Raw genomic sequence first — 25,150 nt, 5'->3', positions numbered from 1 at the left:
AAATTCATCAGGCTTCTGCACCGAGCTTAGCTGGGCTGCTCCTTGTTTGATGGGCATGGTCTGTCATCTAGTCTCAGTGTCTTTCCAGCTTAGATGCACCACGAGAGACTGAATTCTACTGTCGTAATCTTTGAGCTCCCGGATCACTTCCATGCTACATTAAGGCATTGTGAAAAAACTCTTTAGCTGTGGTGGTTCTAATAACATACTATTTTTCTCCAGGAAAATAAAACTAAAAGTCTCAGAGTAAATACTGGACAGTCATTAACAGACAGAAAACAGCTAAGTATCTTTTTAGGTCGTATAGCAAGCTCACTTGAAATCCTTGTTCTTAAGGCTCTAGTTCTGGTAGCCAAATGGATAGCAATGTACACAATTTTGTATGTCCTGGGGTGAAATTTATAGGACGCTCAACCAATGGAGCGAAGTATTTTAAAAAAGTAATAAATTCATAATTTTATAACCCTTACAGCTTTAGTTTAACATTTTAACAGTTTTTAAGAGACTTACAGATTCAATTTGGACAAAGCTTAATGAAAAATATTTTATTTTCTTCAGATATGCACTTTGTCTGAGAAATGTGCTATTGATAAGATCATCGATTCAGGTCCTCAGCTGTCTGGATCTCTAGACTACAATGTAGTACATAGTAAGTGGTTATTAAAACATTCCTTTAGGCAACATATGAACTTGTATTTAAGCCATTGAAAGGTTTAATAACATTTATTCCCTGATTAATGTAGATGAAACTCCTGTTTCTTAAGACGTTGTCTATGGAAACATACAGTCAAACATATCAAGTGTTCATTGTTTCCCAGCACAACCACACTAATTGATAAGTGGACTAGAAACTTAAAACAGCATGAGAGAGATTTATCTAATTTTGAACATATTCAGAAAATTATCTGGTGTGTAACTTTGGGCAAATTACTTAAACTCTCTTTGTGCCTATTTCTTCATCTATAAAAAGAGAGAGTTAGATTAGATGACTTTTAAAGTCCCTTCTAACTCTAAAACTGTGAGCCTGTGATTTTAGGTATAAGATAGTTCCTGCCTTCAGATAGTTTAGTTGGGGAAAGGAGAGAAACATGTATTTAACAAATAGAGAACAATTAATGGCACCATGAATTGGTTAGGGTTAGTGCTAAGTAATAAAGTATTGGCTATAGATACCCTTGAAATTCAGAGAAGGGACAGTGTGTTTGGAGGATTTGGAGGAATAGTTAGAGATGAGTTTTAAGCTATTCTACCTGCTATTATAAATTGTTAAGAGGAGCGAGCCTCATATCATTAGAAACCTAGACAATGAAAGAAAAGCCTCATTTAAAGGAACAAAAAGTAATTTTTTTCCCTTTAGCTTTTTAATTTTGAGATTCAACATGGGGAAGATAGTAACACATTTTTATTTGTAGTTTGTCAAAATGAAGAAGTATTTGTTAAATACTAAGAAAATTTTGCAAGCGTATTCCCATGGTAGGTAGAACAACTGGGCTTACAGTCAAGAAGACCTGAACTCAAGTCTTGCCTCAGACATCTACTAGCTACGTGACCCAGGCAATTCATTTAACATTGCTGGTCCTTAATTTCTGCACATTATTTTCATTTCATCCGCAAATTTTGTCTTAATTTCTTCTGCAAAGTGAGGGTGCTAGACTCGGCGGCTTCCAAGGTCTCTTCCAGCGCTAAACCCGCGGTCCTCCGAGCCTGTGGTTCTTGTGGGTCTTACAAGCCAGGAAAGCTCTGGTTTAAGCTAGCGTGCAAGGCATGTTGTAATAGCCAGATATGGACTTTAATATATGAGAAGTGGACGTGAAAGAATTTATATAACCTGTAGTTGTGTGTTTGTAGTAGAGGTTTGGAAGGGTAGGATTACGTTTGAATGAAGAGAGAGAGAAGGAATTTAACTAGTGTCTCCAAGCTAAATGAGCATCGTTTTAGTGGGCTCCTCAGTGGGCCGGCAGAATTCACGCCCCGTGCTCTCAGCCTTCTCTTTGCTTCTGTACCCAGGCAGAGAGCGTCTTAGTTTTCCTTTCAGCCTGCCAAAATTTTCACTAGCTCCTTTGCTTTTTTGGTTGTCTGTGTCTCTTCGTTAGTGTTAAATCCCTTTTACCTTCTAAGCTATCGATAACTAAATCTTAAAAAACCCATTACAGTTGTGTGTAGAAAGTGTTAGTAGTGCCATAAATACACAAAATGAAAAATATTGAACACATTTTAAACTTATGTTTAAAAAAATTGAGTGCAAAATGTCTGCTGTCCTGCAAAATATTTTTAGTCTTTTGGGGAAGGGGGTTGGAGGGAGTAAAGAAAAGAACAGAAAATACTTATTTTAATTTAGTTTTGCAAAACTAAAACAATGTATTCTTGTTTCTGTAGGTTTATATAACAAAGGATTTATTTATCTTGATGTGCCCATATCTGACGACAGTTGTATTGCAGGTATGTATGTACTATTAATGTGATATGTTACAGCATTTATTAAGTGTCTGTAGTGGATACTGTCTGCAGAAAAATGTATTAGGCACCAAGGGAGATAACTATTTATATAGGAGATGGTCCTTACTCGTAAGAAGCTTGCAGTCTAATAGATGGATAAGATGCCAGCCCAGATAGTTTTTTACAGTAACACAACATTTCATAGGAAGTGCTTTGCAGAGTCACAGAATGCTGTTTGAGGAAGAAGATTGTCATTGATGTGGGAGGACTGCACGTCTGTGGTGTGGGTAGCGTCTGAGTTCTGCATAGTTAAGGAATGTGGGGGGCACTCTGATAGCTCAGTTTCTCAATAAGTACTTCATTCTCCTGATTTCTTAAATGATTATTTCATTTGGTCATCTTATTTTTCCTTGGGCCATTTTAATGATTTTGTGTTTAAGCTCTGTCCTAGTTGTGGAGAGCACATAGGAGTCTTAGAATATTTCTGAATCTCCAGCTGTCCTTTGCTCTAGAGTATGTAGTAGCAGTGGTGAACATGGTTAAATTTGTCCTATTGTGACATGATTTGACCCTGTTAGTGAAAGAATTTACTTCGCTCATTTTCTACTTAAAACAACACAAAAGCTTTGTTAACTGTTCTTATGTGCTTTATAGTTTTGGGTGGTATGTAGGTGATAAAACAGATTTAACCTCATAAAATATATTTAGACATGATTTATATTAGAAGAACCTGCTTAGTGATATAAATATTCTAAGGAGGAGTTAGTTGATATTGAAAATACTTTCAAAATGTGAAACAAAATCTGAAAAACCTAATGAATCATACCTACTCCAAGAGCCTAATTTAGATATTAAAGAATGTACATTAATATTTTCTGACTGCTTGGATACTGCTTGTATTTCTCTCTTTCACTGCCAAATTATTGTTAAACAAATAGATTCTGATAATAACTTCTATGCCTTCACTACCTACTCCCTCTTTAACTCTCTGTAGTCTGGTTTTTGTCTCTGACATTGTGATTTTGAAAGTCACTAAGGACATTATAATTGCCCAATCCAGTTACCGTTCTGTGTCTTCATTCGCTAGGACTTGGCAGCTTTTCGTGTTGTGGCTGCAGCTCCTCCTTGAAACTCTGCTGCTTTATGCTCTGCTGTCCTCCTGCTGTTCATACTGCTACTTCTTTGCCTTCTTTGTCAGGTCTTCTTGCCCCTTAAATGTGGGCAGCTTCGGTCTTCAGTCTTAGAAGACATGTCTTCTAGTGACTTGAACTCTCACATTTATGCAGAATATTTTAAAATCCATTCCTAGCTTGACTTCTCTCCCAAGCTCTACTTTCATACTTTTCAATGTTTGGACACTTCTATGTGGTTACTCCACCAGAATTCAAATTAAATCTAAAACTGAACTTCTGGCAGCTAGGTGGTAGAGAGGATATATAATAGCTGTGTGACTGTGGACAAAATCACTTCACCTTTCTTACCATCAGTTTCCTCATCTGTATAATGAGAATATTATCTATGTCACAGTGTTGTAGTGAAGATCAAATGAGATGACCTTTGTTTACTTTGTAAACCTTTAAGTGCTATATAAGTAAATAGAAATGCTTCTCATTTTGCCCCTCTTAACTCCTTCTGATTTTTAACTGGTATTTCAGTTAATGATACCACTATTCTCCATGTAAAATGGAGATAATTATATTAGCAATATTTATTTTACATGGACTTTTGACGAAAGTGTTTTGTAAACCTTACAGCCCTTTTATATATGTGAATATTATTCTTTCTAGTCTCAGAGACTAGGAAATTTGCAGTCATCTTCTCCCCCCCCCCCATATTTATATCCCCGGCATTTAGCACAGTGATTTTATTATTTGTACTCATGTCTGCTATTCCTTTATTTAAAAAAAATTAAAATTTTTAAACACTATTGTCCTTTTTCAGTGATTCTTCTTTATCACCCTCCTGACAATAACCCTCCCTTATAATAAATAAATATATTTAAGCAAAACAAGGCTACACTTTGGTAATACCTGCAGTGTATGCTGTTTTTTGCTGTTATACTGGCAGCTAGGTGGCTCAGTTGGTAGAGTACCAGGCCTGAAGTTAAGAAGACTCATTTTCCTGAGATCAAATCTGGCCTCAGACACTTACTTAGCTGTGTAACCCTGGACAAGTCACTTAACTCTGTTTGCCTCATTTCCTCATCTGTAAAATGAGCTGGAGAAGGAAATGGCAAACCACTCCAGTATCTTTGCCAAGAAAACTCCAAATGGGGTCATGAAGAGTCAGGTACAAATGAAATGACTAAACAACAACAACAAGCTGTTTATAGTCCAGAGGAGGGAGATGCTTTCTATTTCTTAGTCCTTTGGAGAAAAGATTAGACATTACATTGATTGAGGTCTTTCATTGTTGTTTTCCTTTTCATTAATGTGTAAATTGTTTGCTTCTGCTTTACATTTGTCTGTTGAGTTTCTCTGAATTCTTTATAAAATTTCACTTTCTTATGGCACAATAACATCCAATTACATTCATATATCCTAATTTATTTAGCTGTCTCAGTGATGGGCACTCACTTTGTATTTAATTGATGGACACTCACTTTGTGTTCAGTTTTTTGATACTATCAAAATTGTCTCTGAATATTTTTGTATTTTGGGGAACTTTCCTTGTGTTTTTGACCTCCTTGGAACATATCCGCAGGATTAGTATCATTGGACTTTAATAGTTTAGTGATTTTTCTACTAAAATTCCAAGTTGTTTTTCATAAGTGGAACTAAGTCACAGTTGTACCAACAGTGTGCCTGGCTTCATACAGCCTCCCAGCATGTCATTTTTGTATTTTGTCATATTTGAGGGATTTGAGATAAAACCTCAGAATTGTAATTTCTTTTGTTTCTGTTGCCACTGACCAAGCCTACTTCATAAGCACAATTAACTAGGAAAAGCCCAATTTAGTCTTTCATGAAATAGCCTTGTTTTCCCTTGTCTCTAGTTTCTTTCTCCTTTAATTTCTCCTTAATTCATCTTGCACATTTTCATATTATAAAACCTCCTAGAGCACAATTTTGACCATGCCATATTCCCCAATCAAAAATCTTCAGTGGCTTTGCATATACAAAGTGATCCAAACTCTTTTACTTGTCATGCAAGATCCTTCATACTTTGGTCTTCACATTCCTTCCAAGTCTCATCTCCAGCTCCTCAACTTCCTAAACTCCCCACTTTAACCAAGCAGATTGTTTTGAGGAAAGCACTTTGTAAACCTTAAAGCATTACATAAATATTAGTTGTTGTTCCTTGTCTCCTGAAGATACTTTGTAATTTCCTACCTCTGTGCTTTTATTTCTACTGTCCCACCCACCTGGCATATCCTTTTCTTTCCTCCCTACCTTTCCAAAGTCTGCCAGTCCTTTGAGGCCCAGTCTAAGCCATATGTTATTCAAAAAACATTTCCATTCAGAAGTTTTCTTTCGTCTCTCTGTACACTCATAGCAGTTGTTTGTTTGTTTGTTTGTTTTCACTACAATTTATTTGACAATTATTTAAAAATTTTATTGGCCATTGTTTTTGTTGTATGCCTATGAGCAGTGCTGTAGCATGCTAATTACCTTTTGGTTGGCAAATAAATACATATTAAACATTTTTACATCAACATATTGTTGGCAGTTTATACTTTTAAGTTAAAATTCATTTTAGTTGTAACTTAAGGATCTAAGATGTAAGATGGAAATGGGGAAGCTTTCCTGATTCACAAAAAAAAAAATCAACTTAGGGGCATATACAAGTAAAAATAAATTTATGATCAGCTTTAGGATTTTTTTCCAAGAGAAAAATTTGAAATCTGCTTTTAAAATTAAGAACATGTAGTGCAAAAGCTCAATTAAATAAATACACAAACTGTTTCTAAGTTATGGGCTGCTTTAATTCTAAGTGATGGCTATTTAAAGGACAGGGGGAGAAAGAGAGACATAAGGAAACTCGGGGAGATTAGTGGAGGTAGATTGAGGGAGAAGAAGAACAAGAGAAAAGATTGAGTACTAAATGAAAAGAGTAGGGAGATAGAGTGCAACACATTTTCTTCCAACCTAGTCACTGCTCTGCATGACATTGACCTCATTCTCTTAAGGCATCTGCTGCCTGCCTTGGACCTTATGCAGTAGTTGACCAAAGAATAATCCCAAATTCCACTGGAGCAGCCTTGATTCTCTCTGTCTTCTTTTCAGCTAACATTTTCATAGAGGTAATGAATGACCTCTAGTAATCTGTTTAGCATTTGCTTTTAAATTCTTGAGAGTATGGTCCTCACTTCAAGAGCTTTATGTAGGCTTAGTGTATTCTCCATCAACAGAGGTTCTCAGGTAGAAGTTATGTGATCACTTCTTTAGGTGTGCTACAGAGTGGACAGGTTTGTTAGGTATGGCTTTTACTGTATGACCTTGGGGGACCCATCAACTTTTAGATTCCCTGTTTTTTATTCTTGTTTTTTATTTGGTTTTGACTGTAATGAAACAGTGTTTGCTAATTGACAGTTTTTGGAAACTTTCCCTGAGTCACTAAAAATTAAGTCAAAGATCAGATTCAGGTGACTGACTTTCTATCCCTGGTAAGATATTTAAACTATGGTTTCATATTTATTAAAATTATGTCCCTAAGGAAATTTATATTCCTTTTAAGTACCACCGCTTGAAGGTTTTGTAATGAACCGGGTCCAAGGTGATTATTTTGAAACTCTACTCTACAAGATATTTGTTTCAATAGATGAGCACACTAATGTTGCAGAGGTAAGTGTGACAGTTCTTATGACAAAGTCTTAGAAACATAAAATGTACTTGTAATAAAGCAGACAAAATTTGACTTGATGATTTGGATAAATTGGGTTTTTTCAATAGTATTAAAGATCTAATGTATTTTAGGCATTTATAGCTCATAAAAAAGTCATTTCTTCAAATTATTTCTTATACATTATTCTTATACATTACAATCTATATACATATACATACATACATATATATATATATATATGAAATTTAAAACATAGTCAATCCTATACATTTTATCAAATGACTTTCCATAATCTTACTATTTGGAAGCAAAAGACTGTAGAACTACATTCATATATCCAGGGACCTTTTAAAATCATAACTGAGTCAGGGAATATATGAAATAAATATATATATATTTTTTTTTTAGTAATTCTTCCCTTTGGGAATGAATGAATGAATGAATGAATAAAGCATTTATTTTGCACTTACTGTGTCCCAAACTCTGTACTAAATGCTGGGGATACAAATATAGAGGCAAAGATAGTCCCTGTCCTCAAGGAGCTTATATTCCTTTTGGGGAGACAACAACTCAGGGAGTGGTGGCTAGGGAGGAGTACTTTGGTTACAGGGATGGTGAATGGGATCATGAAGAGAGTGGATTTACATACCCTATTGAGGAATGATGGCAGAGTAGTCTTAAGAATAGGAGGAGGGTTGGAGGTGGAAGGAGGGTGACAAGGTTCTTGGCAAGGTTATAGAAGAGATGGCCAGAGAGAAGGAGGGGAAATGAAACATGGATTCAGGGGAGTAGTAGTCATCAATCAGGACAACGGGGCCCTAGGGAGGAAGGTTCTTCAGGGTATGGTGTCTAGTGTAGGTAAGACTATGGAAGAGATAGTGAGTTATGGTGGCTGGGGCTTACCTTTTCTGCTTTTCCTTGACTTACACTATATCCTTCTGATTGATTCCTCTTCTTTGGGTCCTTATTCTTTTTCCTCCTTTATTGTCTGGCTTCTTTACTTTATGCAGTCCTATCAGTCTTTTTGCTTCTACCATATCTTACCTGTTCAATTCAGGGAACATTTGTTAGATATCTACTATGTCCAAGGTAGGGATAGGTACTAGACCTGTAACTTCTTGGATATAGGGAGTTCTTAAATGACGAAACTCCCTCTACTACTGTGTGTTAGCTCTTTCTTAACATCTTATGATTTTAGAGAGTTTCTATACCACTGAGTCGTGAACTGAATTGCCCAGGGTCACACAGCCAGTATGTGTTAGAGGCAACACTTGAACCTATGTTTTCCTGGCTCTTTATCCACTAAGCTGTGCTGATTACTGGGGATTCACAGACGAAAAAGAGATGATCTTTAGCATCAGGGAACTTAAAATTCCATGTGGTTGGGCAGGGGGAACAAGTGCACAGGTAAGGAAATACAAGATAAGTGTGGAAGAAATGAGAATGGTGAGAATAATGGGGGATGGTGGGAGAAATAGGTGGGCTCCCCAGAGAAGTCTGAGTTGCTGAGCCTGGAAGGGAAGTCATTATGTAGAGAAAGGAGAGGAGGCATGTCAGCATTTCAGGCAGCTAGGAGCTGCCCAGGTCTGGGAGTGGTTAGGGATGCCCCCATCTGAGCTAAGCAGCTGTGAGAAGTCACCTGGGAGGCCCTGTAGAAGCAGGAATGAGTATTACATCCTTTCTGAACCTGAGGGTTTTTTTTTTAATTTGGTTGGTTCTCTTCATCACTTTCATAGTTTTTCAATTTTATAATAATAATGTTCATTAAATGGTAATGTGCATCCTCTTATAAAGCTTTTATTTTTGAGTTCTTATGTTTGTCTTTTTCCTCCTAGCTTGCAAATGTACTTGAGATAGACTTATCACTAGTGAAGGTATGTAATTTTATATAGAAATTTAATTTTATTTCGTTGTTTGAATTGAAAGCTTAATGTCTTTTGTCAACTTTTTCTTCTTAATGTAAGTCAATGAGGCTAGATGAATTGGAGGCTGGTTTGAGATTATCAGGAATATTCCGAGAGAGTAACAGAGACCAGAATTGTTAAGTCTTTGGAAAACTGGCCTGTATGAGTACTTTCTGGGTCTTCCTGTATTTTCTTCTCAGATGTGTCAATATTTTTAGGAGGAAATATAGTTAACTAAAAAAACACTTGGGTAGTTGTGGGGTGTGATAATGTTTAAGAACCACGGTTATAAGCTGTCCTGATATTTTCCTTCATACATTCCCATAGGTACTTTGTTTTAATCTAAGTAATAATCTATATATTTGTATTTTCAGAATGCAGTTTCCATGTACTGTCGATTAGGTTTTGCCCATAAGAAAGGACAAGTAATTAATTTGGATCAACTTCATTCATCATGGCGGAATGTTCCTTCTGTGAACCGATTAAAGTAAATACTTTTTTATAGAATCATGGAATTGTTAAAATGCAAAGGGCCTTAGCAATTCTAAACTCCCTTATTTTACAGATGAGAAAAATATGACTTAGCTGAGGTAATGGCTAGTTAGTGGTAGGTCTGATATGAGAATTTAAATCTCTTAATTTCCAGTCTGGTTCTCCTTCTTTCTCCTTCTGCCTCTCAGCTAATTTCTCATGTATATTTTAGACCTTAATTGTGATAAACACAATTTTGGTTTATACTCCAGGTCTTGGTCAGAACATAGCATCCATTTAAAATTGTATATAATATATAAGTGTTAACATTAGTAGATATTTTCGCAAGGTCACACATAGATGTATATTCAATTTAAATTTACTCATTCTTCAATAGGAGTACTTTAGATCCACAAAAGATACTCCTTTCCTGGGATGGTGGAGAAAGTAGGAGTCCTGTTCAAGAAGCTTCTTCAGCAACTGATACAGACACAAATAGTCAAGAAGATCCAGGTGAGCACTGACTTTTGGTTTAATTCAAATTATATTTGTGAATGTGGAAAATTTGAAATGAACTTAACCTGTGTATCAAAACAGCATTAACTTTCATGTATGTTCAGGGTTGTTGCAGTTGTTTAAGAATTGAAAAAAATAGATTTTTTGGTGGGAAATGAGAATGGGAAATAAGCATAGGAAAATGAAGATGACTACTAATTTATTTTCATATTTATATAAAGGTTCAGAACTTGTACATTTTATTAAATTTTTTGAAGAAATACTTGGTTAGAATTTTATGGTTAAAATAATCATCCAATATATGGCTAAAATTGTGAAGTATGAAAAAGACACCTATATTAAGAAGACTGAGAAATGATCTCTGGAATTTGTTGAGATGTCATTAAATAAAAATAAGTTAAAATTATTCTCATTAAATCTTTGATATACATGGAAGCTTTATCAATAGTGATATGTTTTTTGAGTCTAATTTCATATTTGTATGATTGGGTGCCTGTGTTATGCTTTCAGTGTTCTTTACATGTATTCTTTGCATTGAATGAATATGTGCTTTCTCATCATTAGTGGAAAAAAAGTTGAAAGTGATGAGATTTCAGTATTTCTACATTAGTGAACTGTTTTTAGTGATTGTACAGATAAAGCAAGCTCTTGATTTAGCTGATTGTAAATATGAATTGCACATTTTTTTTTTTTAATTTAGCTGACACAGCCAGCATAAGCAGCTTGAGTCTGTCTACAGGATACACAAAGCGTATTGCCTTCCTATTTGATTCTACTCTCACTGCCTTTTTAATGATGGGAAATCTTTCACCAGTATGTAAATTTCTTCTTAAAACTTGAAAACTTCTAAAATTGTAAAATAGGTTGAATATGAACTAATGTGATACATATGTACATTGCTTCTGAAAACAAGTATGCAAATATATATATACCCAAAGAAGAAAGGTAAGAACGATTGAGTTTGAAATATTGCATATAATGTTAGACTTTTTTGATTCATTAGTTTTGCTGAACTATTTTTTCTTCCTTTATTCTTATTATAAGTGATGTCTTTCTTTGAGGGGGAGATGGGCAGGAAACAGTGGGAAATGCAGGTATTAAAAAAAAAGACATCAATATAATTTAATTTTTTAAAAAAGGATGTAATTACTTTTCTGGTAACCCACGCTATATTTAAGATATAACTGGTCAGTGTGTTTTTAAGGAGCTTGTATTGAATCATTTTGTGAAATATGAAGAAAATCCCCTGATTTTGTAAAAAAAGGTTTTCTTTGTGGAGTGAGGGGAAGGAGTGTAATGTAGTTTTTTGGAGTTTCTTAAATTGAAGCATACTCGAATTGTTAAAAAAGAAAGAAAGAAAAATTTGGAAAATATTTACAAACTAAACTTGTTTTTCCTTTCTTGGATATCTCTTTTAGAACCTGAAAAGTCATGCAGTCACTATGTTTGAAGTTGGGAAACTATCAGATGAATCTCTGGACAGCTTTCTTATCGAGCTTGAAAAGGTAGTTTTAAACTTTCAATATGAATGTAGTTATCCATTCTTCTGAGCAGAAAGAACTAATGGGCACTGATAAAATTAAGAAGCTAGATTACAAGTGTTACCATTTTTTCGATACATTTATTTTTCTTCTTTAAATGTTTTAAGTACATTTATTCTTGTCAGTCTTTGAGGCCCTGACATATTGAATGAATGAGTCCACTGATTACTGGAAAGAGTGACATGACATAAGTCTACCTCTATAGAAATAATTAATTTAGTTATGTAGAAGGGGGATTAGAAATCTGGGTCTGAAAGTAACTTGATTCCAAAATATCTTTGGGGTTGTGGAAAGAGCATTGTATTTGGAATCAGAAGATTTGGTTTCAGGTCCTGCCTCTGCCACTTTATGAACTGTGTGACCTTGGGCCAGTCCCTTCTCTCTGGACCCTCAGTTTCCTTATTTGTAAAATAAAAGGGGTGGACTAGATAGCTGCTAGTGTCCCTTGCAGCCCCAAATATACAATCTTGTGATTGTTCCCTTAAATTATATCTTTTAGTATGCCACTGTTACGTTCACCACTTGGTGAGATTTACCTGAACTTTTGTTCCACCTTTAAATGTGGAACAGTATCCCATGGTATTACAGTTATTTATGTCCACTCTCACTATCCCTTTTAGCATCTTGAAGACTTCAGCCATATTTGCCCTTAACCAACTTTTTCCCAGTGAGTACAGCCCTAGTTTTCCTAGCTATAAATCTTCATTGCCCCTTTATTGGTGTTTTCTATCCCTTTGATATTTTCCTCTCTGTGGTGTTCCTTCTCTTTGTCTGCCAACAGTTTGTGCGCCTAATTTGTTCCTTGACTAATAATTATGGTGCCTTCTGGTCTTCTTTTATCAGCCCTGTATATTAATGTGCTATTCACTCAATTTGTGGTAATTCCAATTTGTTTCTATTTTTAAAAATCTAGTATTATTTTTGTTTTACTCCTTTTTTTGTAGAACGTCTGTTCCTGTTGTTAGTAAAGAAAACATATTTCTAAGATAATCTTCATTACTTTTCTTTTGTACATCTTACATTAGATTTTAACTGGTCTTCTAGCATTTTAAAAATCACATCAGCCTTTTTCTTATTGTGCCTCTTCTTTACTTATGAACTTTCCTTGTGTGCTAGTACAATGAATTCTGATTCCCAGGCTATTTTTTTTTTAACCTTATCCTATCTTTCATTACTATAGTAATTACCAGGTTAGCTCAACTTTCTCATATTTTTTCCCCTTTTATATGTTATAGTTAATCCTGGGTAAAGTATTCTGTGTTCCAGGGTTTAGTTTTTTAACAGTAATTTACTCCCAGTTTTTTAACAGTAATTTACTTCCATTTTTTTTTAATTTCTAATTTTGATTTAGCTCATTTGGTTGGCCTTGTCCATTCTACGGGGTTAATGTTTTTTATATTATACTGTAGATTTGTCCTCTAGTTTTCCATATTCTTAGAATATATATGCTGCTCTTCATATATAAAGGTGACATTACTAACCTAGTGTCAGTAGGACATGTGCTTTGTATTTTGTATTCACTTCTACGTGTGATGAGCAATACGAAGTTTATGACAGAACTAGACAAGAAGAGAGGTACAATCCATGGCCCTAACCTATATTTTTCCCCTTTGTGAGAGTAATTGGCCCATGTAGAGATATAATCATGACCTTGCCTGCATTAGCACCACATGCAAGTAAATTGAGTTCAGCTCTTGACTGTCTTCTGGAAGAACTCATTTTTATTTTTTAGGGAGTTTACTGAGGTGTCAGTTTTCTAGTAAATCACTCTTGGTTTTGCCTTTATCATTGTTAGCAACAAGTGATACATCTGATATTGATGGCTCAGCAGTGGATGCTATTTTGTTAATTTTGTAGTGTCCTTTAAAATCATTTGGTATTTTATGTCATGAAGAAATAGGGAAGCCACTGTTCAAATTGTGGCAGTATCACTCCACATATATGAGCACTACTGGTTTCATTTCTCATTGCCCTAGCTGGGAAGTATTAATTTGAAACACAAGTGAAGTGGCGGGGCTGGGTTTCACACTGCTTGGACAAACTTACTGATTTTTAAGTATGAACTTAGTATCTATCTGTATCATGTTATATGTTGATCTATTAAAGTGAATGTGTTATCTGTTGGATTTATTCTCTTGGCTTAGGTTCAGAGTACTGGTGAAGGAGAAGCACAACGATATTTTGATCATGCACTTACTCTGAGAAACACAATACTGTTCTTACGTCACAATAAAGATCTAGTTGCACAAACAGCACAGCCAGAACAACCTAATTATGGTATGATAACTGCATATGATTTTTAAAGCCATAATTCTGTGAGATTTACAGTAAAATTAAATAGATTGTCTTTACATACTTGATCCTGAGGTGTAGATAAAATACTGGGTTTGTAACTAGAGGCATGCTTTTATAACAGTTCTTTGCCAGCTATACTTTATGTTAGGATGTGAATAGACATTAGCTTTAGTTTTCTGTTCTTTAGGTAGTATGTTAGGAAGTTGTTAATAGGCATAGTGATTTTTCCTCACAGATTAGAACTTAAACTGTTTTCATTAAGAAAATTCAAGGCAAAAGGCTTTTAAAGTCTTTCTCTCACCCATTATCTTTCAGATTTTCACTGATTCTCATCGTGTTGTGTATGCTTATTCATAATTCAGGTTTTCCTTTGGATCTTTTACGATGTGAAAGTCTCCTTGGTTTGGATCCTGCAACCTGTAGTAGAGTCTTAAACAAAAATTATTCTCTACTTGTTTCCATGGCTCCCCTCACCAATGAAATCCGACCCATCAGCAGCTGTACTCCCCAGGTAATAATATTGTAAAAAGAATAAATCTCTACTCAAAGGGTAATAACGTTTACTTCCCACAGGAGACAACAGCGGGAGGCCATCATAATCCTCTTTGACCTTGAGTTCTTAGGTACCTTCAAGATATGAGAGTTAGACAATAAACAACTCTGTCTTATGGAGCCACAGTACTATACTTTTGCTTGGAGAGGTTTTGAGCGGCAATAAGGATTTTCATCCAAAAATTAGAATTACAATGAATTCATTAATAAAATATTTTAAAGTACATATTCTTGAAAGCTATGAAATTTTATCTCACATTTCTTGGGGATGTCTGATAAGGACAAATTAAGTCTCATGCAAATGGGAGTGAAGATGTTATATAATTTGAAAATCAGTGACTCTGAAATCCTAAGTTTTATGTCAAATGTTCCTACAGTTATCCAAAGTTTAGAAATTAATTTTGGAAGTTGCCACTTTATTTCATCTAGTTTTCTACATGTGGCAAAAAAGTCCTCAGTACCATTTTCAGGCCTGGCTTGTTCTTTTTCCCAGGCCTTTGCCCTCGAGATGCAATTGAAGAGGACAGGGTAAACAGAGGGAATGGCTTCTACAGCAGTCCTTACGTCTGCTTCTTGTTCTCTGTCTGTCAAAGTATAATGTCCACCCACTGGGGAGCCCTCGGCAGAATTCTTGAAATGCAGATATAATATCAAGAGAGGTTTCTAGTTAACTTAGGTTTGAATGCCAGTGAAACATCATATCATCAGATTACCATACTTCTAAGGATTCCTTTACAGGCATAATATTTTTCATTCTGTATAAAGATAATACTTATGATCCACTAGTATATACTCATCTCTTTGTCCTATACATCTTTGTATCTCCCACAGCACCAAACACAGAGCCTTGAACAAAGTGTACTCAGTCAATGTTTGAGTGAATGGTCTTACTTGTGACATGTTGCCTTTGCACCATAACTCCTGATGTACAGTGAAAGTCTTTTCAGCTAGATTCTGCTGCCTTGTCTTTCAGTTGTTGGTACAGATTTCTAGCCATTATATTTTTGGGTCATTTGAAATGTATTTTCAGAAGTGTAGCAATGACAGAAATTAAATATTTAACATTTTGTGGAAAAATACTCGATCGTCATCTGTATTTAGTGAATGCATGAAATTAATAATTTCAATTTCCCCTTTAATTTGGTATTGAGATCTGTTTTATTGTTGTTGTTGTAGCATATTGGACCAGCGATACCAGAAGTCAGTTCAGTCTGGTTTAAATTATACATTTACCATATTACTGGGCAAGGACCACCATCTCTCTTGCTTTCCAAAGGGACGAGGCTGCGAAAACTTCCAGATATATTTCAGGTATTCTGAGTGCATGTGACTTTTTTTTTCCCCCCAACATGGGAGGGAGTAGTGCTGAGAGAGTGGGAGCTGCTGTTGACCATAAAGTTAATTATTAAAAATATTTTTAAAATTATGTTTAAAAGTGACTCCTTATCTTTTGGCTTATCTGTTGTTCATTTGTGTCCTGTAGGGTTATGATCGCTTATTAATAACTTCTTGGGGTCATGATCCTGGAGTAGTTCCTACTTCGAATGTGCTTACAATGTTGAATGATGCTTTAACACATTCTGCAGTTTTAATTCAGGTATTATAAGCTTATTTGAAATACTAAAATTTGACTTATTTTAACTCTGCTTAGATAGCTCTCTGCTTAGAATGAGGCTGAATTTTAGTTTGGGCTTGATTAATTTGGAATTGTGAGAATAAAGTGAATGGCTTCAGAAGATATAGATTCTTAGTCTGGTCATGCCACTGATTTGCTGTGTGACCTTTGACAAGTTGCTTAACCTGTCTGGTCTTGTTTCTTCAATTGTAATATGAATTAGGTGCAAAAGAAGATACTCAAAATCTTCCTAGTTCTCTGGTTATTACTATAATGCAAATTAGTGAGGTTCTTTTGTGTATAATAGAGAATTAACTTCTAACCTAAGCATTAAAATGTCATAGTTTTATGTTATTTAAGAAAAAAGATATTTGATTTTGTTTTTGCCTAAAAGAATGCCATTATTATGTCATATAAAAGTTAATAGAGCCAATATTTTTCTTTAATGTGCTGAAATATAAGTAATGGACTTTTGATGAAAATGTTATATGTTTATTTCTTTGTGTGCTTTTTATGTATGAGTTTAAATTTTTAACTGTTGTTTGCTTATGAGATAGGGTAACAGTGAAAAGGTAAGTCTAGTAATCATACTCTTAAGAGTAAAACAAGTTTGAAAGTTCAGTTTCTTTTAAAGTATAATGTTTTAGCTTATGTAATTTTTCCCTGAAGTAAAGTTCTTTATTTAGAAGCCTTATGCTTATATCAACAAGATTATAGAGAGATTTATTTGTTGTTCTAACCTTTCAAAAAGGACAGGAGCAGGATGGGAAATTGTTTCAAGTTGAATGTCAGGGTGCAGTTTTGCTACTAGTACTGCTCCATCTGGTATCATGTAGAGGCAGTTGTGGTACGATGGAGAGAATCCTGGGGCTGCCTCTAATGTGTGTAATCTGGAGCAGGTGCCTTGGCTTCCCGGAGCCTGAGTGTCTTCATCTGTAAATTAGAATGATGATGTCTAGAATGCCTTCCTCACACAGTTACTGTGAAGATCAGACTAAGATCGTTTATGTAAAGTACTTTGTGAACTTTCAAAGCTCTATGTAATTTGGATCAATTCAGCAAATGGAATGCCTATAAGCAAGGCTTTCTGCTAGATGCTGATAATGTAAAGACAAAAGACACAATCTTTCTTCCTAAGAAACTGAACAGATGAATGAGATGCCAGTTGTGATTGAGGAAGAAAGAGAACTGAACTATTTTTGTAATATGTAAAAAGGGAAAGATGAGGAGGCAGTATGTCACAATGTTTTACCACTGACAAAGTCAGAATCAAAGGCTGTGGGTTCGAATCCTACCTCTGATCCTGCATGTGTGATCATGAGGAAGTCATTTCACCTGTGGTGGCCTCAGTTATTACTTCATCTATACAGTGGATGAGGAAGTGAACTAGATGTGTCCTTGGAGCTTTCTGTTCTTCAGCTCTAGGCATTCAATGTGACTAGGTGTAGATTTTTAATATGTGCCTTTGACTTTTTTTTTTCTTTGTTGGTATTTAGGGACATGGCATGCATGGAATGGGTGAAATGATGCATATACCTTTCCCATTTGATGAATTGGAACTGCAAGGAGGTAATTCAACTCAGCACATATTTATTAAGCTCCTGTGTGCAAGACACTGAGCTAGGGACTGGGTAATCTTTTACTCTTGAATTGTTCACAGCTGGTTTGCTAATCTCTACATAACATTCACTGTAGAAAATGGAGCAGAATATCTTTCTGCTGTTAGGAAAAATGAGTTCAATTTTAGATCCCTTCCTTGCTACTCTTATGGCAAAGAGAAGGTGTAGTAAAACCTTAATCATATATTTGAATACAGGGAAATGTCTCTAGTTTTTTCCACCATGCCTTGTGTGGCATGGCTGAGTCTGTACACCATTCTGCTCTCTTCTGAATGCTGTGATTTGCCAGTATCCTTCTTAAAAGAATACTCAGAATTTAACACAGCACTCTAGCATGGAATGAGGAAAGATTTTTAAATCTCTGATCTGGACACTGTTTTAAATATTGTATTATCTTTTGACTCATATTATACTAGTATTTGGCTAAAACTTCTAAGCTTTTTGTATATGAATTGCCAAGTCAGATCTCCACCATCCTTTATTTGTATAGTTAATAAAACAACAACGGACTCCACACTTTTTATTTGTCTTTATCAAACTTCATCTTGTGTATTTTAGCCTAGTGATGTTGAACTCAAATAGATAAATATTCCTTCCGTATATTCATCCAAGTCATTAAGAAAAATGTTGAAAACTTTCAGGGTTGAGACAGAACTCTGGAGCGTACTGCTAGAGACTTGCAGATTACAATTGATTGGGAATCAGTACTCTTTGAATATTGTGCTGATCAACTGTTAATTCATGAAACTGTATGATCGTCCAGCCCATATTACTTATATCTTGGCTATAAGCACATCATCAGAGGTTTTGTCAAATGCAAATATGTGTGTGTGTTTATATGGACATATACATGTGTGTATGTATACACATACTATATGTATTATGTATTGTGACATACACATTTTACACACATACATATTTATTGTGTATATGTTTTTAAGTAGGGAGAAAACTTTAAAAATTATTCAGGGACAGAATACTTTTTGATAAAGCATTTATGTTCAAAATACTAATCTTTTATATATAAACTAGAATTCACCTAAATCACCTTTTAAACATTACTGCTTTACATTTCTATATTTATATTACCCTCCTGCAGTACTTACCAACCTTTAGTTAGAAAATAATCCATTCTTACTAACCAAATTTGGAAACTTGGAATAATTGATTTATTTGTACATGTTTGACATCACAGTATTCCCTTTCAGAAAATGGTAGAATTTAGAATAATGTAATAGAATTCCCTGTTCTTGTTTTTTGCTCATATGTCTAAGACTTGCCATTTTCTACTTTTCTTATGTCATATAGAAATCATATCTATATCATGAATTATTTTAAAGGTAGTAATTTATTGTGAATTCATATTTTTCTACATTAGAAGTTTATCTTTACTTCTCTTTGCTCTGTCCCCTAACCCCACCCCTCATGAATAGATAATGAAATATAAGAAATTAATTTGAATGTATGGATTTTTTTTTGCCTACATATAAGTAAACATGTAGAAACTTGGAGATAGTCACACTTATTTCTAATAAATAATTTTATAAAATTGGGCCTTTAACAGATATACCCTAAATGTCTGGTAATGCATTTTAAAAAAAATCTTTACAGAAATAGCTTCTGTAGATATGGGAATAGGGCACAGATAGCAGTAGGTGTCTCAGATTTGTAATTTTTGGTGATACTGAACCCAAGAGTGACTTGCCTAATTTTTGCTGGACCTTTAGTTCTTGGTCTATAAAATGAGGGTGGAGGTGTGGTGGAGAAATAAATAATAAATCATCCCTACTGCCCTTTCTAGCTCTAAACCTCCCTGTCTGTTATGTGTTGGATATATGCATTTGAATGCAGACCTTTGTTACGTGAAGGTCTCCTTTATCTCTTGAACTATGTGATGGATATATGCATTTGAATGCAGACCTTTGTTACGTGAAGGTCTCCTTCATCTCGTAAATTAAAAGTAATCTGGTGCATCAAGTACCAGAATCACAGAGTTGGAAGGGACCTTAGATGCCATATAGTTTATGTCCACATTTATGGAATTTATGCTAATTTTCATAAACAGCCATTAAAATCTGTTCAGTAGAGACATTATGCTTCTGAGGTTTTCTAAAATGATTTTACTTATTTAATTATCTAATCATTTATTTGTTCTGCTTAAGCCTGAGTTCTCTTGGTTTATTAGTAATACTTAAGTACTCAAATGGATCTGTGATCTCTTTGATTCTGGAGTACCTGTATTGATGGGAGTTGATTGAATCCTTACTTGCCTGTCCTAGGTGACTTTGCTTTCTCTTGACATCAGGAGGGTTTCAGTGGAGCACTCTGGCTGTTTGTCATCTCTTATTCTTCCCAGGTGACCAGCCTGCCTTTTCTTTTGGTCATACAATTCTTTGATGACATGATTTATTCTTGTTCTTCTTTAGAGCTCCTTGTTGATTATATAATGCAGCCTGCTCATATGTCTTTTCATTGCCTTTTCTTTGGTGGGCTTTTTTAGTTTTTTAGAGGAAGTGGTGTTTTATGTCTCACTGCCATGCAGTAATATATGAGTAAAATGTTTATATTGAAAAGATGAGTCTTTGCTGTTATGAATGGTCAGTAAAAGTATCAGGAAGTTTCCTGAAAGAAACTCCCCATGCTCTCCTCCTTTAACTTTGGGTCCTGCTTATTCTCTATCTGTTTTTTTCTGTCCCAGATATTCTCTCTGTTTCTCTCTCTGACATGTTTTTTAGGTATCCATTCAGACACATGTTAAAATTTGAGCAATAGACGTTCTTCATCCATTTGTTTTTTCTAGGACAGATTACTTTGAGTAAGTACAGATGTCTTCTAGGAGATTCTGCACTCTTAGGGCTTAATGCAATGAACACAATTCTGTTCACAAACTGGAGCATCCACAGATCCCTCTTCAATCTAGACTCAGCACTAAATGTTCTCCAGTACAGTGGTGAATACTTTTGGGCAAGTATCCTTCTTCCTGTTGTTTATTAGAGGGTGATTGAACAGGGTGATTTCTGTTGTTTTATCTTACAAAGAACCTTGAGTCATTTTGATCTGTGGTTGGGAGAGCCTTGCAAAAGAACACGTAAAGGCCCATTTTGTTGTGCATCACGTACTTTTTTGTAATCAACAAGCAATAAACACAGTGGGACCTTATAGTTCTGAGATGGTAAAAGATGAGGTCCATTGTTGAACATCATTTGCAGTAGCCTTCTTGGTCTTTAGTAATACCTTCAATTTGTGAATAGATGGTCCCTGTGACGATTTTGTATAGATGGAGAAGAGGCATACAAGTTGGTAATTGTTTTCTCTGGAACCTTTTTTTTTTAATAATCAAGGGTCTGAGATTTTTTTTTTTAAACACCCTTGGTGTCCTCCTCTTGTTTAGATACCTTGTAAATGAATCCCTGAATGCCCTCACAATTGTGTTTCTTCCAGCGCTGTTCTTTAGATAAACTTCATTCAGTCAGCTACTTTTAACCTTTATTCTCATTAGTGTTATTCCTACTCCTTCTGTAAGCATGTCAGGGACTTTGAGGTGCAGGTCCAAGTGTGGTGGTTCCACTATCCTTGGTGGAAAAAACAATTTTTTGGTAATTGCTTTTGTAGATCTTTTCCATTTTTCTTCCATTTGTAGTCCTTTCCTTTTTTATCCTTCAGTGCTCTCATGATGACTTTGCTGACTTGGATATTTTCCAAGGTTTCTTTAGACTGGTTTTACCCTCCCCTGCTTCTCTCTGCATTTTACGATGATTTTGCTCATAATCATCCATTCTTCTTCTTAATGTTTATAAATGAGTTTATATTCTACTTCGTCACCATTGGGGTACCCATCTCTTTCTGGCAGTTAAGTCAGTATTTGCCGGCCATGATATTTTTAGGGCTCTTTTGGTCTCTTTGTTGTAATAATTTGCATTAGTTTACCTTCTGGATGAAGTTATTACAGTTATTGATATTATTCCAATCTCCATTCTTTATTTTTGATTTTTAGTAGAAATTGTTTCAGTAAATTTTCTTAATTGTGTGCCATACCCATTTCTCATTAGTATTCTTTCCTCTTATTGACTAAACATATTTGTCTTCTCTCTGGTGAGCAGGTGGACCTGACTCTGCACACAGTGGGGATTCAGGGGTAATTCCTGGCTCAGTAGTAAATCTTTTCTTACCTGTTAAGAGGCGGTGAACCATTTCATTCTTTTGGTGCTTGCCTTATCTAGTGCCTGGCAACTCTTTCTGAAGAAAATGTTCATGTTTTAGAGGTGTGAGGTTTCTAAATAATCTCTAAATGTTTAACATTTATTTCTCGTAAACAGTATTTTCACATCTATTTCTCCTAATCCTCACCTTGACACACCTTTTTATTTAAGTCACCAAAGAGACCATTGTAGGAGGACCTAAACTATACAACATTTTAAACAGTGAATTGTATGAAGACATCAAAACCATTCAAAAAACGTCATTAAGTGCCTTCTATGTGCACAGCTCTAGTCTAGGTGCTGGGAATACTAAGACAAAAATGAAAGAGCCCTTGCCTTCAAGAAGCTTCAGTTTTGCTGTGGGGATACAACCTTGCACAGAGATAAGTAAAAAGAGAGAGCACTAAATTTCAGGAGCACCAAGATGGGAGTGTAGTGTGAGTGGAGATCAGGAAAAGCCTCTTGTGGGGTGTGACATCAGAGCTGTTTTCAAGGTGTGTTTGCCAAATTTAGACATGATACCAAGATGGGAAGGAGGATTGGTAATGTATTTGTTGGATGCCAGAGTCAGGATTCCAAAAACTTTCAGTGGTTAGTAGCATAGAACACAGTTGAAGAAGTATGGTAATAAGAATCAGGACATTTGGTTCTAGTTTCAGTTCTTCTGTGTGACATTGGACAAGTCACTTTTGATCTCTTGGCTTCAGTGTTTTCACTTGTGAAGTGAGTACTTTGGACTCTATAACTATGAAACTCTAAAATCTCTAGTCCTGATTTCCTGTTCCTCTTCTTCTGGGCAGTATGTTCACCTGGTAAAGAAGTGTAGCAGATTTAGAACTTCAAAGAAGATCCAGATAAGAATGTGCTAATAACTATCCCTCTTGACTGAAATTAGCATATGTAAGCATTTGGCCCTGACTTGAAAGTGAACAGAGTTGGTGTAAATGGTTGCTGCTTCTCTTGGAGGTCAAGTGCTTGCTCCTCTAAAAGAGTGCATGTATCCTTTGGGATAGCAGCAAATAAGTTGTAAGATTGTTGTGTTTAATCTGGCTGATATACATATATACACATATCCAAAAGGTGACATTGCTAATAACTTGAGGAAGAGAAAAGTACTCTCCAGTCTGGGATATGGATACTTGTGATAAAGTCTGCAAAGTTTTTTGTAAACCTTATTGTTTTATAAATGTTAGTTGTTCTTATATTACTTTCTATTCTTAGAGTTGACTCGAGCCAATCTGGGTGTTCATAAAGCACTGCAGACGTTACGGGAGAAAGTGGACTTAGAGCACCTCTGTGGCTATGTCACCATGTTGAATGCCTCCAGCCGTCATGCTGCCAGTAGAAAACTCAGTGATGCATCTGATGAAAAAGGTCAACTATTTGTCAATTTATTTTTGAGTTGGAATAGCTGATTTTTAGTTTAGTACCTTCAAAAAGCAGTAAGGGACTTGGGAATGTTTTCTGTGAGACTGAAATTCTTTTATTAGAGGATAAGAAAATGCTTTTTTGAATATTTTTCTTTAGCCTCCAGATGAGGCTCCATTGCCTGAGGCTGACTGCTAACTGAGCGTTAAAGATAGGGTTAAAAGTTGACATTATTAAGTTCTAGTCCTTGAATGCAGTTGTGTTGGTGCCATACTTGATATGACTAACAAATCTGGAGGCCATGGTGATTAATCATTTCAAAAGAAAATACGAATTATTTCAATTTCCTAAACATAGATTTGTATTCCTTGATCATACTCTATTTGTATGTTAATAATCATTTTCACAGCAGCAAAGGATTAAAAATAGTCAACCAGAGCAGGTGCACCTTATAAGTGAGTTTGTTTCCTAGCTTTTGGTGCCTCTAATATTCCGGGTTCTGCCTTTTGCTTTTGTGCCAAGAGCCTTCACGGAGAACGAGTTGAGCACATGACTATCCCTGTATGTCCCTGGCCTTGAGTTAGTACCTTTCACTTCTAAAAAGATTTGTAATGAAATATTGGCAGGTGTCCCACCAGCAGACTGATGTAAAGAGAACAAAAAGCCTAAGAAAATTGATAAATGATACTTTGCTCCTGAACTAAGTCTGCTGCTTCCTCTTGACAATTAGAATTATTTGTTAAAAGAATTATATTGATAAAGTAAAGAATAGTTTTTACTTTTCTTCCTTATAAAGTAATCCTATTTAAAAAATATTTCTTGAGATTTTAAAATGCAGTTACCAATTGTATGCTAAAACTTAATCTTTGTAAATTTAAGTTGCTCTCTTGTTGACTGTATAAACAAAACCATATAGAAAACTATACATTAGAAGAGATTTCAGATGGAAACTCTTCATCTGGTTTGTCCACTGTGTGTGTGTTTTTCACCTTAACAATGGCTCCTTCTTTCTTGTCTTTCCATCATTCTTTTGCTTTACAGCTTGTCTTCATCCCAAAATTCTACACTGGTCATTCCCAGACTTTGAGTAGGACCTCTGAATAGTTGGAGCAGTTACTGTCAAAGGATTATGAATCCATATATTGCACTAAACATTGTCCTTTTGATCTTTAGCTCTAAACAGTATGTAACTCAAGACTGAGTAACAGCTGTCTCACACATATATGTTTTAAAAAAAAAAATTATGCAGATACTATTGCATTTCCAAGATACAAATTTTAAAGCATTACTGACTCTTGGCCACTTTTTATTATGTGTTTTCTCAATCCCATGTCCAGCCTGTTGCCAAGCCCTTCATAACCTGACCCCCTCTTATATTTTCAATTTTCTTAGTCTTCCTCCCTGTCACATATTTTGTGATCCAGTGACAGTGGCCTCCTTGCACCAGACACGCCATCTCCCAACTCTAAGCATTTTCACTGGCTGGACTCTATGTCTGGTACACTGTCAATCTTCTGCCTCCTGGCTCCCCATGCTTCTTTCAAGCACTGGCTAAAATTCCACCTTTTAGAAGAAGCCTTTCCTGATCCCCTTAATGTTCGTGACTTCTGTCTTTTGATTATCTCCAATTTATCCTGTGTATATTTTGTTTCTACATAGCTGTTTGCTTGTTGTCTCCCCCGTTAGACTGTGAGCTCCTTGAGAGCAGGGACTGTCTTTTGCCTTTCTATTTGTAGCACATACCATAATGCTTGATATGTAGTAGGAGCTTAATAAATACTTGTTGACTTGATTTGACTGTTTTCATGTGGGAGTCCACACACTTTTTTTTTTGACGTTAAAAAGAGGT

The 25,150-nt window shown here is 35.4% G+C and overlaps 1 protein-coding gene across 3 annotated transcripts in view; it reads left to right on the top strand.

Moving 5' to 3' along the window:
- Nucleotides 1-25,150, top strand: part of FAM91A1 (family with sequence similarity 91 member A1) — a 59,472-nt gene that overhangs the window by 25,544 nt on the left and 8,778 nt on the right. For all 3 annotated transcript variants that reach the window (XM_027854006.1, XM_027854007.1, XM_027854008.1), the window contains 14 exons: nucleotides 559-649; nucleotides 2,377-2,439; nucleotides 7,114-7,220; nucleotides 9,057-9,095; nucleotides 9,500-9,612; nucleotides 9,994-10,109; nucleotides 10,813-10,925; nucleotides 11,531-11,617; nucleotides 13,798-13,930; nucleotides 14,311-14,459; nucleotides 15,677-15,811; nucleotides 15,984-16,097; nucleotides 17,612-17,684; nucleotides 23,155-23,307. In XM_027854006.1, coding sequence (XP_027709807.1) covers nucleotides 559-649; nucleotides 2,377-2,439; nucleotides 7,114-7,220; nucleotides 9,057-9,095; nucleotides 9,500-9,612; nucleotides 9,994-10,109; nucleotides 10,813-10,925; nucleotides 11,531-11,617; nucleotides 13,798-13,930; nucleotides 14,311-14,459; nucleotides 15,677-15,811; nucleotides 15,984-16,097; nucleotides 17,612-17,684; nucleotides 23,155-23,307 — 1,486 coding nt within the window. The remainder of the gene's footprint in view (nucleotides 1-558; nucleotides 650-2,376; nucleotides 2,440-7,113; nucleotides 7,221-9,056; nucleotides 9,096-9,499; nucleotides 9,613-9,993; nucleotides 10,110-10,812; nucleotides 10,926-11,530; nucleotides 11,618-13,797; nucleotides 13,931-14,310; nucleotides 14,460-15,676; nucleotides 15,812-15,983; nucleotides 16,098-17,611; nucleotides 17,685-23,154; nucleotides 23,308-25,150) is intronic.

Source organism: Vombatus ursinus, unplaced genomic scaffold (genome assembly GCF_900497805.2).
Source record: "Vombatus ursinus unplaced genomic scaffold, bare-nosed wombat genome assembly UNPS02010284.1, whole genome shotgun sequence".
Taxonomy (NCBI): Eukaryota; Metazoa; Chordata; class Mammalia; order Diprotodontia; family Vombatidae; genus Vombatus; species Vombatus ursinus.
The sequence above is the reverse complement of the archived record's forward strand: the minus strand, read 5'-3'. Positions and strand labels throughout refer to the sequence as shown.